This window comes from Myxocyprinus asiaticus, chromosome 35 (genome assembly GCF_019703515.2).
Source record: "Myxocyprinus asiaticus isolate MX2 ecotype Aquarium Trade chromosome 35, UBuf_Myxa_2, whole genome shotgun sequence".
Lineage (NCBI taxonomy): Eukaryota > Metazoa > Chordata > Actinopteri > Cypriniformes > Catostomidae > Myxocyprinus > Myxocyprinus asiaticus.
In genome coordinates this window covers 41645048-41660943 of record NC_059378.1, presented here as the reverse complement: position 1 = coordinate 41660943, position 15896 = coordinate 41645048, and the positions used below count along the sequence as shown (strand labels likewise).

The 15896-nt window shown below is 36.3% G+C and overlaps 2 protein-coding genes across 2 annotated transcripts in view; one reads left to right on the top strand and one right to left on the bottom strand.

The window, feature by feature from the left end:
• The window catches only part of ankrd13c (ankyrin repeat domain 13C), a 43126-nt gene extending 36374 nt beyond the window's left edge, over nt 1–6752 (bottom strand). The window contains exons 1-2 of the mRNA XM_051673349.1: nt 6301–6752; nt 1862–1903 (exon numbers count right to left, since the gene is read on the bottom strand). Coding sequence (XP_051529309.1) covers nt 1862–1903; nt 6301–6574 — 316 coding nt within the window. The 5' untranslated portion in view covers nt 6575–6752. The remainder of the gene's footprint in view (nt 1–1861; nt 1904–6300) is intronic.
• A 169-nt stretch (nt 6753–6921) lies between these two features.
• plaat1 (phospholipase A and acyltransferase 1) lies at nt 6922–15056 on the top strand. Its single transcript, XM_051673385.1, has 6 exons — nt 6922–6936; nt 9632–9720; nt 10378–10433; nt 12839–12977; nt 14117–14385; nt 14621–15056. Exons 3-6 carry the CDS (start codon nt 10401–10403, stop codon nt 14720–14722), a joined length of 543 nt encoding a protein of 180 aa, XP_051529345.1. The 5' UTR covers nt 6922–6936; nt 9632–9720; nt 10378–10400; the 3' UTR covers nt 14723–15056.
• Nucleotides 15057–15896: the final 840 nt, after the last annotated feature.

The following is a 15896-nucleotide window of genomic DNA, read 5'->3' as shown; positions in this document are numbered from 1 at the left end:
GGCTTTTAGATTTTAGAAAGGCTGCATTACCATACATTTATAGCTTAACATTATCCAAAAAACTGGCTCAGCCTAGGTCAGGGATTTTCAAAGTCTTTTTGACATTTTGTCAGTATGCCCCCCCTCTGACAAAATGTACAAGCCCTGCCCCCCCCCAATAATGTTGTATACAGGCCCATACAATAGCCAAGTAAATACTAAATGTCAAAAATATCTTTCTTCCACTTAAAACAGCAGTACATTCTCTCTTTCGCATGATATGATATGACATTTAATAGTATTAGGACGCCATAAAGCTACGGTCTATTATGCTGGATTATGGTCCATTAAGTCATTAATTTTCATTTATCTTGACAATACATTTTGATTGTATTTATGTATCTTTTGATTTTACTTGGTGAATTTATCATCAGTCTCCGCACCCACACTGACAAGCTCTGGTGTCCCCCTGGGGAGGCGTGCCTCCCAGTTTGAAAACCGGGCCTAGGTGGTGTCAGCCGAAAGGAATGTCATTTCAGAGGCGGAGCAAGTTATTATGTTTTAATCAAAGGATTAAGAAGACAAAGTATTTCTTTGTAATAAAGTGCACTGATTAAATATTCACAATGACACAAGAATGAGTATTAAGTAGGTAAACACAGTTGATTTCATGTTGACTTTAACTGAACATCTTTTGTACCTCAGACAAACTGATCATCATTTTTCATTCACACACATCACTGAATCAGCAAGCAAGGCCTTTCTATTTCAGTTACACTGTCGCCTTACGCAGAGAAAAACGGCTTAAATTATTAATAAGCTTGTAGTATATTAATGAAATTAAGAGTGTAGCCGTCAACTTCCAAAGGAGCCGTACATTAATATTTCAGAATGTCCTGCATTCACAACATACACATGCTCTTACAGTACAAATATATCCTGTATTCTCTAAAGAAAATCTGCATGAAACCAGTTAAAATACAGGAAATCTGGATACTGTATGAACACTGATATTTCAGGCCAGCTGTCACCCCACCATAAGACAAAAACTAAAGACGTAAATATCAGAAAAAAACTCTACATCTCACCGTACTTCTTCAGACATTAATATTCAATATATTCCTTTAAGACTGCTTTGTAAAATAAATTATAGGGGAAAACTCAAGAAATCAGTCATGAAATTCCACTCCAAAATCAAAAGAAATTATATTTTGCAAAAAGAAAATAAAGCCTATTTTTGGACAATATCTGCTCGATTCCAGCCTTGCTGAAGCACCCCCAGATCATCACCGGTCCTCCACCTGCTCGTCTAATGGTTATTAATCGTGATGATCTGGGGGTGCTTCAGCAAGGCTGGAATCGAGCAGATTCGTCTTTGTGAAGGACGCATCAGGGTTATTCCAGCAAATACTGATTTCTGAACTCTTCTTAAGTTAAACATTGTGTTTATAAATGAATATGAACTAGTTTTCTTTGCATTATTGGAGGTCTGAAAACACGGCATCATTTGTGTTATTTTGACCAGCTGTCATTTTCTGCAAATAAATGCTCTAAATGACAATATTTTTATGTGGAATTTGGGAGAAATGTTGTCAGTACTTTATAGAATAAAACAAACATGTTCATTTTACTCAAACACATACCTATAAATAGTAAATCCAGAGAAACTGATCATTTTTCCAGAGCTGTATACATATATATATATATATTTTATTTTCCCATGAGATTCACAAACAAAATAAACATTGGGGTCAAAGGTTATCCATTATTCTGCTGTGTATTAGGTAACAAAGGTCATGTGTAACCCAGGAGCATCACACCAGATCCTCGTGTTTAGTCATGTGACACTGCATACTGGGAAACCCAATCAAACATGACTCACCTTTATGACCCATCATTACAGCCAGATGGAGAGGTGTGTTACCTGAAAGAGAGAATAATCATAACTGAGTCACTACAATTATGATGATCCGAAGACAACACGCTTTCACTAACAAATTATTCATTCATTCAGCAGGAAAATAAAAGAGCAAAAAGTCCAACAGCACATGCAACTGCACACACAGCAAGTTCTAGATCAGTATGGTTCTGATTCTGAATTATTCTTGTTCTGATTTTCTATGATCCTAGATCACTACATTTATAAATCATTAGGTTCTATTAAATATGGTCATAACTGTTATAGTCTTACACTGAAAACAATTACTAGAAAGATTGATTTCATTTTTATTTTGCAAGTTTTTGCACATTTAAATGGAATAAAAGTAAATCTATTTCATGAAATTATAATATTAAAGTGAGTGAGTAAATGTATCAGTCTGATGTAAACTGTACTTAAATAAATGTAGTAAATTTGTTTTAAAAACATTTTATTAGAACATTTTACATTTTGAACTTTTCTTATTATCACGTTTAATCATGTAACAAATGACATAAAGAAACCTTCCGTGTGGACACTTAATGCTGTGAAGTCTACATCAACATCACTTTGCATTCCTGGCAATAGAAACAGAGCTGTGCACGCAGACCTCAACACTTGATGCACAAAACACAATGACTAACAATCAACACATCATTTTTCTGATCATAAATGGGTAATTTTGAGTAGAAAATTAACTTCAGACTTTACAAAACAAGACGTTAACAAACGCAACAACAAAAACACTGTAAATAAACATGCAGACCATGCAAACTCAGTAATTATTCAAGCCCGATGCATGCTAGAAACATCAGCAAAGTTGAGTCAAATTTACTTATTTTATTTAATTTTGAAATTTCCTACTCAAATTAGCAAAAAGATATGCATGATGATGCACTGCAAAGAAACAATTATAAATAATATTTACTTTTAAGCTAAAGCATACATTTTTAAATGTTTGAATTGAGTACAAATGTACAATTTACATGACATTTTCAAGTTCACGCTTAAACTTATTCAATGTATAAAGTCCTCAATCTTTTCTGCTATTTACTTCACAAAATATTTTTTTTCAGTGTAGCCACATCACAAACGTTCTAGATCACTACAGTTCTGAGGAAATATATTTTGAGATCATTATGGTTCTAGATCAATATGTTACTAACAATTGAAGTTCTAAATCACTGTGGTTCTAGATCAGCAGGATTCTTGATAACTTTGTCACTAATAATTAAATAAATCATTGATATTCTGGATCAGTATGGTTTTGGCTCAAAATACCACTGCATCACCATGGATCTTTATAGTTAAGGTTCTAGACCACTGTAATTTCGGATTGGTGTAGTTCTGGATCATTGTGGTTCTGGATCAGTATGATTCTACACCACTATGTCACATATAAAGTTTTAAATCACTGTTTTTCTAGATCAGTATGATTCTAGATCACTCCGTCACTAATAATTAAAGTTCTAAATCTCTGTGGTTCTGGATCAGTATGATTCTAGATCACTGTCACTAATAAAGATCAAAATCTCTGTGGTTCTAGATCAGTATGATTCTAGATCACTATATATCTGATAAAGTTATAAATCACTGTGGTTCTGGATCAGTATGATTCTAGATCACTTTGTTACTGATAATTAAAGTTCTAAATCACTGTGTTTCTGGATCAGTATGATTCTAGATCAATATGTTACTGATAGTTAAAGTTCTAAATCACTGCAGTTCTAGATCAGCAGGATTCTTGATCACTTTGTCACTGACAATTAAATAAATAAATCACTGTTGTTCTGGATCAGAATGGTTCTAGCTCAAAATACCACTGCATCACCATGGATCTTTATCGTTAAAGTTCTAGACCATGGTAATTTGGGATCAGTATGGTTCTGGATCATTGTGGTTCTAGATCATTATGTTACTGATAATTAAAATTCTAACTCACTATTGTTCAGGATCAATATGATTTTAGATCACTATGCTACTGATCATTAAAGTTCTACACTCTGGTTCTGGATCAGTATGATTCTAGATCACTCTGTCACTAATAATTAAAGTTCTAAATCACTGTGGTTCTGGATCAGTATGATTCTAGATTACTGTCACTGATAAAGTTCTAAATCTTTATGGTTCTGGATCAGTATGATTCTAGATCACTTTGTCACTGATAAAGTTCTAAATCACTGTGGCTCTGGATCAGTATGATTCTAGATCACTCTGTCACTAATAATTTAAGTTCTAAAACACTGTTGTTCTGGATCAGCATGATCCTAGATCACTATGTTTCTGATAAAGTTCTAAATCACTGTTTTTCTGAATCAGTATGATTCTAGATCACAAAGTTACTGATAAAGTTCTAAATCACTGTTTTTCTGGATCAGTATGATTCTAGATCATTATGCTATTGATAAAGTTCTAAATCACTGTGGTTCTGGATTTGTATGATTCTAGATCACTATGTTGCTGATAATTAAAGTTCCAAATCACCGTGGTTCTGGATCAGCATGATTCTAGATCACATCGTCACTAATAAAGTTCTAAATCACTGTGGTTCTGGATCAGTATGATTCTAGATCACATCATCACTGATAATTAAAGTTCTAAATCACTATGGTTCTGGATCAGTATGATTCTAGATCACATTGTCACTGTTAAAGTTCCAAATCACCGTGGTTCTGGATCAGCATGATTCTAGATCACATCGTCACTAATAAAGTTCTAAATCACTGTGGTTCTGGATCAGTATGATTCTAGATCACATCATCACTGATAATTAAAGTTCTAAATCACTATGGTTCTGGATCAGTATGATTCTAGATCACATTGTCACTGTTAAAGTTCCAAATCACTGTGGTTCTGGATCAGTATGATTCTAGATCACATCGTCACTAATAAAGTTCTAAACCACTGTGGTTCAGGATCAGTATGATTCTAGATCACTTTGTCACTGATACTTAAAGTTATAAATCACTGTGGTTCTGGATCAGTATGATTCTAGATCACTTTGTCGCTGATAATTAAAGTTCTAAATCACTGTTTTTCTGGATCAGTATGATTCTAGATCACTATGTTACTGATAATTAAAGTTATAAATCACTGTGGTTCTGGATCAGTATGACTCTAGATCACATCGTCACTAATAAAGTTCTAAATCGCTATGGTTCTGGATCAGTATGATTCTAGATCACATTGTCACTAATAAAGTTCTAAATCACTGTGGTTCTGGATCAGTATGATTCTAGATCACATTGTCACTAATAAAGTTCTAAATCACTGTGGTTCTGGATCAGTATGATTCTAGATCACTTTGTCGCCGATAATTAAAGTTCTAAATCACTGTTTTTCTGGATCAGTATGATTCTAGATCACTATGTTACTGATAATTAAAGTTATAAATCACTGTGGTTCTGGATCAGTATGATTCTAGATCACATCGTCACTAATAAAGTTCTAAATCACTATGGTTCTGGATCAGTATGATTATAGATCACATTGTCACTGCTAATTAAAGTTCTAAATCACTGTGGTTCTGGATCAGTATGATTCTAGATCACATCGTCGCTAATAAAGTTCTAAATCACTGTTTTTCTGGATCGGTATGATTCTAGATCACTTTGTCACTGATAATTAAAGTTATAAATCACTGTGGTTCTGGATCAGTATGATTCTAGATCACTTTGTCGCTGATAAAGTTCTAAATCACTGTGGTTCTGGATCAGTATGATTCTAGATCACTTTGTCGCTGATAATTAAAGTTCTAAATCACTGTTTTTTTGGATCAGTATGATTCTAGATCACTATGTTATTGATAATTAAAGTTATAAATCACTGTGGTTCTGGATCAGTATGATTCTAGATTACTATGTTACTGATAATTAAAGTTCTAAATCACTGTTTTTCTGGATCAGTATGATTCTAGATCACTATGTTACTGATAATTAAAGTTATAAATCACTGTGGTTCTGGATCAGTATGATTCTAGATCACTTTGTCGCTGATAATTAAAGTTCTAAATCACTGTTTTTCTGGATCAGTATGATTCTAGATCACTATGTTACTGATAATTAAAGTTCTAAATCACTGTTTTTCTGGATCAGTATGATTCTAGATCACTATGTTACTGATAATTAGTTATAAATCACTGTGGTTCTGGATCAGTATGATTCTAGATCACTTTGTCGCTGATAATTAAAGTTCTAAATCACTGTTTTTCTGGATCATTATGATTCTAGATCACTATGTTACTGATAATTAAAGTTATAAATCACTGTGGTTCTGGATCAGCATGATCATAGATCACTTTGTAACAGATAAATAAAGTTCTAAATCGCTGTTTTTCTGGATCAGTACGGTCCTAAATCATTTTGGTTCTAGATCACTGTGATTCTGGTTCGTGGACGCCTCACCGTGCACGTCTTTCTGCGTGATGTTCTGTGTTCGGATGAGCGATGACAGTCTCCGCACGTCTCCCCTGAACACACACTCATGCACGGGATACACACTCTCCGGGTCGCTGTGGTTCTGGTTTTGCTGTGAGCTTGATCGGATGATCTTGTGGTTGATCTTGTTGCTCTTGTTGGCTTTGACGGGCCCGGTGTCCGCCGCCTCTTCGTCCGGCTCCAGTAGATCCAGACCCGCCTTGCGCTCTCGGCGGACCGAGCGGATCTTCTCTCCCGTCATATTCACACACACAGCAGCTCGCACAACATGAACACGCTCCGGTGATTTAACGGACACGGACAAGAATTCGACGCGCTGAACAGCGAACAACCAATACACACACACTCACACACCCTACGAGTCAGAGCCATCTGCCATCTTCCGCTCCCTCTCTCGCGAGAATCACATTCAGGGAGTCAATGGACACCGATGGAGACAGGACGTAGTCTCGCGAGAATGAGGAGGCGCTCCCTCGGGACTAGAAACAATTTTCTACTCTCGCGAGAATGGTGGACAGGTTGGTAGGAGATGGGGTGGGCTCGCGAGAGGCACTGTGACACTTTCGTATTTACACAACTGATAGATGCATTGGATAGTAAATGGTATGTTTCTATCACATATATGACATTATGAGAATAATTATTATTTCCCTTAACAGTGTGACTTCAGTGGAAACATCTACTGGACATACTGGAGTTTATTTCATTGCAGTGTTGCTTCCGAAATTTGTATTTTCTGGCAAAAGTCTTTTTATTTAATTTATTGATTTGAACAACTTCTTGCTCAGATGTTTATCATCTAAACTGGAAGCTCCACAAGCTCCTTGTTTCAAAAGTTATTTATTCAAAATTGAAAATTCTGTCATCATTTATACACCCTCATTTTGAATTTGAGCCAAAAATTAAACACAAAAAGGAGAATTTATGAAGAATCTTCACGCAGCTGTTAACTCCATTAAAGACAAAGATAAACACCCCAAAGGTACCATAAAAGTACTCTATATGACTGATTAGTCTTCTGAAGTCATACTATTGTTTTATGTTAGGAACAGGCCCAAATTTATGTTATTATTCACTGATAAATTTCCAATTTTTCTACCACCCCTGGAGTCGTGAGTTCGAATCCAGGGCGTGCTGAGTGACTCCAGCCAGGTCTCCTAAGGAACCAAATTGGCCCGGTTGCTAGGGAGGGTAGAGTCACATGGGGTAACTGTGGTTGCGATTAGTGGTTCTCGCTCTCAGTGGGGCATGTGTTAAGTTGACGTTTCTCGAGTCAACAGCCTGGTAATCTTTTTCTACTATCTTAGACGTAGAAGGATGTGTTTGATTTGAAAACTAACGTGTTTAAATATCCATATTATTGCATTATTAATAATGTGGCCGCAAGCTGCAATCGGGGTCCAAGCCCATGTAAAAAGTAGATTACTAAATAGCCAAATTTGACAAAAAATATTTTGTGGACCCTGTGGACACAGTAGTTTTGGAGTCAAAAGTTCAACTGCTTTGATCACAGTTGCATAGTTAGGATTTTCTAAAGCTATAGCGCCCGCTCGCATAGGAAATTGATGAAATTTGGCATGTGCCCTCAGATGGTCCTGTTCTCCATGTGTATGTAAGTTTTGTTAAGTTTGGATATTGTTCTTACATGCTACAGGTCAATTAGTCATTATAGCCCACACCCCAAAAACGTACAACTTAACAAATCAAAATTCTTTTGATAATTTTTTGCCTAGGACAGGTTCGAAAAAGTACTTTTTTCAGCGGGCGAAAAGTCTTTATGTGGAAATGGAAATCCATATGACCATATATTTGGGGGCACTGAAGGATTCAGAGGAAATAAAATATAATAATTCTAGCCTGTACAGTTCTGGAGTTATTAGCAAAAACGTGAATTAGCTTATTATAGCACCACACCTTGGGGCCGATTTTCCCAAAATTTGGTATACCACCAAATTTTGGCAACCTGTAAGTGGATGCCATATTTCATAATGATTCACAAAAACAACAAGTTAATAGCAGCTGAAATTTGATTAGCTGATGGCGGCCATTTTTGTTTATCTGTCCAATCAATATTTTAAGGATTTGTTTGCACTGCAATCAGAATTGGACAGAATTTGGTGTGCATCCCCAAAATGTCTTTTTGCCAAAGTTTACCAAGTTTTGTTACGTTTGGACTTTGCGTTTAGAAGATACAGGTGTATAAGTGAAAATGGGCCAAATAATTTATGAACTTGTAACTCTGAAGCGCTTTGACGAAACAAAATTCTTAAAAAAAATTTTTGCCACAAAGGTCTGTAGATGATATCGGACAAACGGCCTAGGAGGAGTTCATAACAGTAGGCTTTTGCAGAAGATTTTATAGATGGAAATTAAATCTAATTCCGATATATCAACATGTAAACACTGTAAAATAAACATATATTTTTATTTTTTATTTATTTATTTTTTTTCTCCCATTTTTCTCCCCAATTTGGAATGCCCAATTCCCAATGTGCTCTAAGTCCTCATGGTGGCGTAGTGACTCACCCCAATCCGGGTGGCGGAGGGCGAATCTCAGTTGCCTCCGTGTCTGAGACCGTCAATCCGCGCATCTTATTACGTGTCTTGTTGAGCGCGTTACCGCGGAGACGTAGCGCGTGTGGAGGCTTCACGCTATTCTCTGCGGCATCCACGCACAACTCACCACGCGCCCCACCGAGAGCAAGAACCACATTATAGTGACCACGAGGAGGTTACCCCATGTGACTCTACCCTCCCTAGCAACTGGGCCAATTTGGTTGCTTAGGAGACCTGGCTGGAGTCACTCAGCACACCCTGGATTTGAACTCACGACTCCAGGTGTGATAGTCAGCGTCAATACTCGCTGAGATACCCAGGCCCCCAAAATAAACATATTTAATAGATCCTTCAAACTATGATACCTCTGATGTCTCATTTACATCCTACAAAATCTAAACCTGTTTACTGCTGTTTGGTTTTGCTGCAGTGTTTGTTTGTGTCACAGAAAGCCCATTGTAGAACAAATGTACAAACTGCAGATGTGACATGAAATATTTCCCAGATCCTGAGTTTGTGTACACTATATTGAATTCATTGATGAGAATAAACAGGTCTGTCCATTCAGAAGGTCTGTGTTGTGTCAGAGGGCATAGTGGTGCTTTAGACAATGGCAGTGTTTGACCGCTGAGTGACCGCTGGAGCTCATTTCAACATCAGCAGCAGCAGCAGCGGTCAAACACTCTTAATTCTCTTGAGATCTTTCATCAGCTGGAGAACTCAGTCTCACTCTGATACACAGAGATATACTGCATTTTATTTCTTTGGGATCAAGCGGATATCCAATGGAGGGTTAAAAAGTATTCGGCTGATCATGAAATCTGCTTTAAAGTGAGTATTGTTTATTTTAAATACTAATTTCTGACAATCAATTATGTTTTGGAAACAGGTTGTACATTTGTATATATTTAAGTGTATTTAATAACTTAAACTTTAGTATTGTAATTATGAATTGTTGTATAATATGAGCTGTAAAATTCAATCAATTTAAAGAATAATATTGAGGGTGATCCAATCACATGATTAGAATGGCAGAGTTTAAACAAATATTTATGAAGTTTCCATTGTATATTTTAACCAGATCTTAGATTTAAAATAAAAACAGTATTTTCAGTATTGTTTTCCACTTGTTTCTCTATTATTTACAAGCTATTGTGATTGTGTTGTAAGAGCCTGTGCAGTGTGTGTGTGTGCGTGTGTGCACGCGCGCGCATGTGTGTGTGTGTGTGTGTGTGTGTGGGGGGGGGGGGGGTGATATCTCTTCATTGTCCTGTGTTACTCCAGCATTTTCTGGCTGTTTTCACATACATGTTCAGAAATGTTTCATTTGTTAAAGTTTGACTAATACAGCATTTCATAATGTTACAGCAGCTGTCAATCTATTAAACAAAGTCAAAAAATCTTTATTTGAAAAAGTAATGAAGCACAAATGGAACAAGATATAAAACAGCTGTTTATTTCTTTTTAATACTGTTTAATTTCCCTCAGAATGTGCAGAATTATGCTGTGGGATGACGGATAATCAACCTAGAAAAAACATTAATGTGAGTAAACAAGCACCTTTTTAAAATGAATAAATTATCCATTTGGAAATGTTTGTGAAGGAGCCAAACTCACCTTTGTGGAAAAATTTGTTGAATAAGGAATTTCTTTAACTTTCAGCACTTTTAGCAATGTGGATAGTCTCATTAAACATTTTTCACACTCTCACTAGTTTATTTAATTAGTCTACAGTGTGTGTTGTACATGTGTCACAGGAGATTTATGTCATTTTTGTGTCATTTGGAAATGACGCTGATTTTTCTCCCCAATTTGGAATGCCCAATTCCCAATGCGCTCTAAGTCCTCGTGGTGGCGTAGTGACTCGCCTCAATCCGGGTGGCGGAGGACGAATCTCAGTTGCCTCCTTGTCTGAGACCGTCAATCCGCGCATCTTATCACGTGGCTTGTTGAGCGCGTTACTGCGGAGACGTAGTGCGTGTGGAGGCTTCACACTATTCTCCACGGCATCCACACACAACTCACCACATGCCCCACCGAGAGCGAGAACCACATTATAGCGACCACGAGGAGGTTACCCCATGTGACTCTACCCTCCCTAGCAACCAGGCCAATTTGGTTGCTTAGGAGACCTGGCTGGAGTCACTCAGTACACCCTGGATTTGAACACACGACTCCAGGAGTGATAGTCAGCGTCTTTACTCGCTGAGCAACCCAGGCCCCCACTGGAAATTACATTTTCAACCTTTTTCAAATAAAATGACCGACTCATTTGTGTTGATAAGATTTGTTTCATAGCTAACATTTTATTTATCCTAAATACACACAATTAAATCATATTTTCACAATTTTTGCATAAGTCTGCAAAATTGCAGCTTGATTGGATGATATTTCCCTTGATATTTCCCTTGATTTGTTTTGTTTCATATTTCATCTCAAGCGTGCTCTTCACTCACACTTTTGTCCACTTGTTTATCAAGTGCACTAACTATTGAACAAACTTTATTAGGGGTAAAATAGTTTGGTGTGGTGGAAATGATGTCATAATTGTTGAAAAATTGATAGAAATCATTTTCACACAATAAATATTGAAATGGTTTCTGTTTATTTCACTCTTTGTTTAAATGATCAGTTTTAACATGTAATAATTAATTATAATGTATTTTTACATGTATTTTAAATATTGAAAGTCTGGGTCTGAAGACTAAAACAGTCAAATCTAGACATAAATGTCATTTGAAAAATACCAAAGATAAATGATGAAGGCCTGATAAAAAGTTACTAAGCCAGTTTTAGCGAGACCTTCATATAACAGAAAGAAAAAAAGTTTAAATCTGTTTGTTTTAATAAAAATCAACCCCTGGGACATGAAAGTGCCTGAAGTTGAAGAAACACCCCAAAATATGGAAATTGAGCCACAAAAGTAGATAAACATTGACCGGTGTTTACTAATTAAACTGTGACAATGGACTCTATAGTTTATATACCCTTTTACAAATGTATATTGATGGGCAGATTCACAAAAAGAGCAAAAAATGGTGATAAAATGTAGGTCTGTTATTGAGAAACTATGCTTAAACACGACTTACAAATTTCTAGAATTCTGCATTGTGGACTGTGAACTTTATTTTGAACTATGAGTAAATGCTTTTGGGGGAATACACTCAAAAAGTTGCTCTTTGGATGAACTTCATCGACAGTGATTTCCAGTGTTTGAATTGAGTTTTCTTAACTTAAAATTACTATGTAATCTCAACACAAACAATTTGTGTAGAAAGAACCTAGTTAAATTGGGTAAACACAACAAAATTTGATGTGTCAATGTAACTCAAATAAATCTCTTTTATTTCTTTATGTACTAACTAGTGAAAGTGAATGTTGGCATGTTAAATACATGCTGGTTTGAAGCATTACAGAGTTAGTAACTATGTTATGGTTAGCACAGCATTTTCTTTAATTTCATGTGCGACATCTACCTATCTTCATCGTTAGCTCAAGCTCCTCCCAAAACTCCAACATATCAGAAAGTCTTCTAAATCAAAACATAACAAAGTATCCCCCTTAGTATTCATCTTACACAAAAACACACAAAATAACACTTAATTTTAACATTTATTCTCCCTATCAACTCCCATACAAAGCATGCTGCCCAGTTTCATCAAAGCTACATTAACACTACAAAAAGTATTCATGTAGTCCGAACTCAAATGGATTAAGTAAATGTCCATTTTACAAATTTAAATAGAATGCAAAGAAACCAAGTTGTGACAAAATGTTCTAGAATTGTGTTGCTTTCGTTCATTTAAAGTAAATTTAACAAGCAGCAAAAATCCTTTTTGTGTGTGTGTGTGTATCCCTTTAATCTTGAGAATACAGTTATGGTTACAGAAAACAGATTTATTGTTTGTTATTACTCCATTTTCATCTTGAATCTTTGTGTTTGATTCAGATGGCCTTAAGTGAACCTGATAATTATCAATCTAATGAGGAACCTCAGCCTGGTGACCTCATCGAGATCTTCAGACCGGCTTATCAGCACTGGGCTCTTTACCTGGGTGATGGATACATCATCAATCTCACACCTGTGGGTCAGTATCACATCTTTTGATTTCATGAGTCTTAAAATCTGTTCGACTCTATGGACCCGCCGGCGAAAAAAAAGTTTACACTTAAAATGCTCAATTCCCGTACACATAATTTAGGCATATGAGGTATCGTTTGAAAGCGTAGAATCTGAATTTTCAGAGATAACCATCATGTCTGCATTTATGTTACTTAAAATAACAAAATAAGGCCTTAAAAATCTGCGTCGCAAATAAGCGCCACCTAGAGGTCATGTGGTAGAAATATTAATATGAATATAAAAGTCTTTCAAATAGCACGTAAATGGACAAGTCATATATCAAATTAAAGCCCTCATTCTCAGGAATGTGACAGTACAGTTTATTTTGTTGCAATAATACCACAGTTTAAAAGAATTTAAAACAATCACAAAGTGTAATATAATATTTGTAAGTCATAAAATACAAACATCTCTTTATGTACAGATAACTTCTGCTGTAAGCCCCAAATAGATAAACATTTTATATCTGCTTTTATCTTAGGCAGTTCTCTAAAAAATGAGCCATTGTTTACTTGTCTGTGAGCTTGCATGTGTGAATAATCCAATGTTATATCCTAGAATAAAATATGCAGTCCAGAAGGAAAGGCATGCAAAACAAATCATCGGAAATATATGTTGTTGACTATTGCTGATAAAATGTCATTACAAATAGATTGAGCTTCTAGTCCACTCAGAGGCCGAGATATTCGATGAAACAATGAGGGTGGTGCATGAACTGAAAATTAGACTGAATGTCTATGGACGAGCACATCTGTGAGGAATAAAATATGTTAGAGCGCCACCTACATTTCAAATCTGTATATTGTGATGGAATGTGATAGAGAAATAAAATAATTTCTATTACTTCCTGCCATCTAGTGAAATAAAATTAGACTTTTCAGAGGGAGACGGTGCGAACAGAACCAGAATTACATGCTTACAAAGTTAGGACCAAAAAAATAAATAAAAATGAGACCAATTTTTGGCAGGTAGTCTACAGTATGTGTAAATGGTGAGCTTTTAAATCTGAGTGTGAAAAATTGCTGGCGGCAGCCCAAAAATGCTTCAGAGTTGAAGAGTTTAATTTAAACTCAAGGCCTCATCGTTGTGTTTTTTTCCGGTCAGATGAGAGTCCAGCAGCCGCCGTGTCCAGTGTGAAGTCTGTGTTCAGTCGGAAGGCCGTGGTGCGCATGCAGCTCTTGAAGGAGGTTGTGGGAGGAGATACATACAGAATCAACAATAAATATGATGATAATCACACGCCGCTGCCCGTCTGTGAGATCATTCAACGAGCTCAGCTCCTCATTGGACAGGAGGTGTCATATGACCTATTGGGCAGTAACTGTGAACACTTTGTCACTCTACTTCGCTACGGGGAGGGGGTGTCAGAACAGGTCTGTAAATACAGTGGTAAATGAATATGGCACTCATCACTTTACCATGGTATTTTGGTACTTTATTTCCTCCACCCAAACTGACTGCTGTATTGACTGTGTTTCATTGGGCATTATACAGTAGGTCCATTCCGTGCTGGTGATTAAACAACACTAATGCATCCATACATCTGATATCTTATTGGAAACAAGGCCATACACCTGATATTGTGTGTGATTACCTGTGTGTTGGCAGGCGTCTCGGGCGATAGGAGCCATCAGTTTGGTGACGGCTGCAGCGAGTGCCTTCTCAGTACTGGGACTCATCAACACTCGCTCCAGAAACAGACCCTTCTAGATCATCTGAAGCCCTGATTCCACAGGAAGATATATGTATTATGTTTGCAGATCTTTTCATTTAAATATCGAGACTGTAGATAGTGTTTCATTCCTAAGAAATAAATCTGATGTAGGTAATGTTTTTAACGATTATGGGTGTAGTGAATTAGCCCATATCCTCTATAAACACAGTTTTATTTTGTTATTAACAGTAGTTTCAGAGCTATTTAGGAGTTTGGTAGTAATAAAGTAGGTTATGGCTGAAAACAATAAATGTCTGCAATGCATTTTTGGTGTGGGAACATAAGGTATTATTCAAGGAAATTAAATAAAAACTATAAAAAACTTTTGTGTATGGGGAAATTGAAAGATGTATTTATTTAATATAAAGTTCATATGATTTATATATTTAAGGTGTGATTCTTATACTCATAAAAATATTTTTTGGCTTGTTTAGTTAGTAAATGTATTATTATTAGGGCTACCAATCGATTACTTCAATAAATTAATCTTAATTACACGTATATATCCATAATCAAGGGCGTAGATTAGGCTTGAATATTGGGGGGGTTGCAATCTGACGCATTTACCCATGTCTCCATTGATCATGGTATAAATAATGGGGGGAGGGGGGGTTGTACTTGCTTGTTTTGATTATTGGGGGGGAGGAGGACGAATTCCTCCCCCCCCCCCAATTAATGTGCAAGTAAAGCAAAGGGTCGAATTGTACCGTAATGGCACTAACACTATATTAAATTCACACAATAAACTCGTTAGTGGGGGCACCAGAATGGTCTGAAACGGCCCTGTATATAGTATATATTTCTGCCCATATATCTACTGCCCCAATGTAACCATTCTAGATCCGGGCCAGAGCCTATCATTGGCCTGCAGTCCACAACAATCCATTTTGCGGTTCAATTCATCAATCTGTCAAGAGATAGACTTGTTTTAAGAGCTTTTCTAAGGACTCATGCATCAGAAGGATGCTTTTGGAGAGTCTGACTTTGGTTGTATCGCGTCATAAACACAGCGTTTTTAGGACGCTCTGTCAAGTAAAAAGTAGTTACAGTGCGGGGGGCATAATTAATAGTGATAATTTCTTAAACTCATCATTTTTGTATAATTTATTGAACTGAATTAACCCGTTAAATCGACAGCCCTTATAATTACATCATAAAACTACAACTCCC

Bases quoted from the DNA above. Each gene is read 5' to 3' on its own strand.
- plaat1 (XM_051673385.1), top strand. From the start codon at position 10,401: ATGACGGATAATCAACCTAGAAAAAACATTAAT. The intron at 10,434-12,838 runs GTGAGTAAACAA...TGTTTGATTCAG, and splicing joins AACCTAGAAAAAACATTAAT to ATGGCCTTAAGTGAACCTGA. The intron at 14,386-14,620 runs GTCTGTAAATAC...GTGTGTTGGCAG, and splicing joins GGGAGGGGGTGTCAGAACAG to GCGTCTCGGGCGATAGGAGC.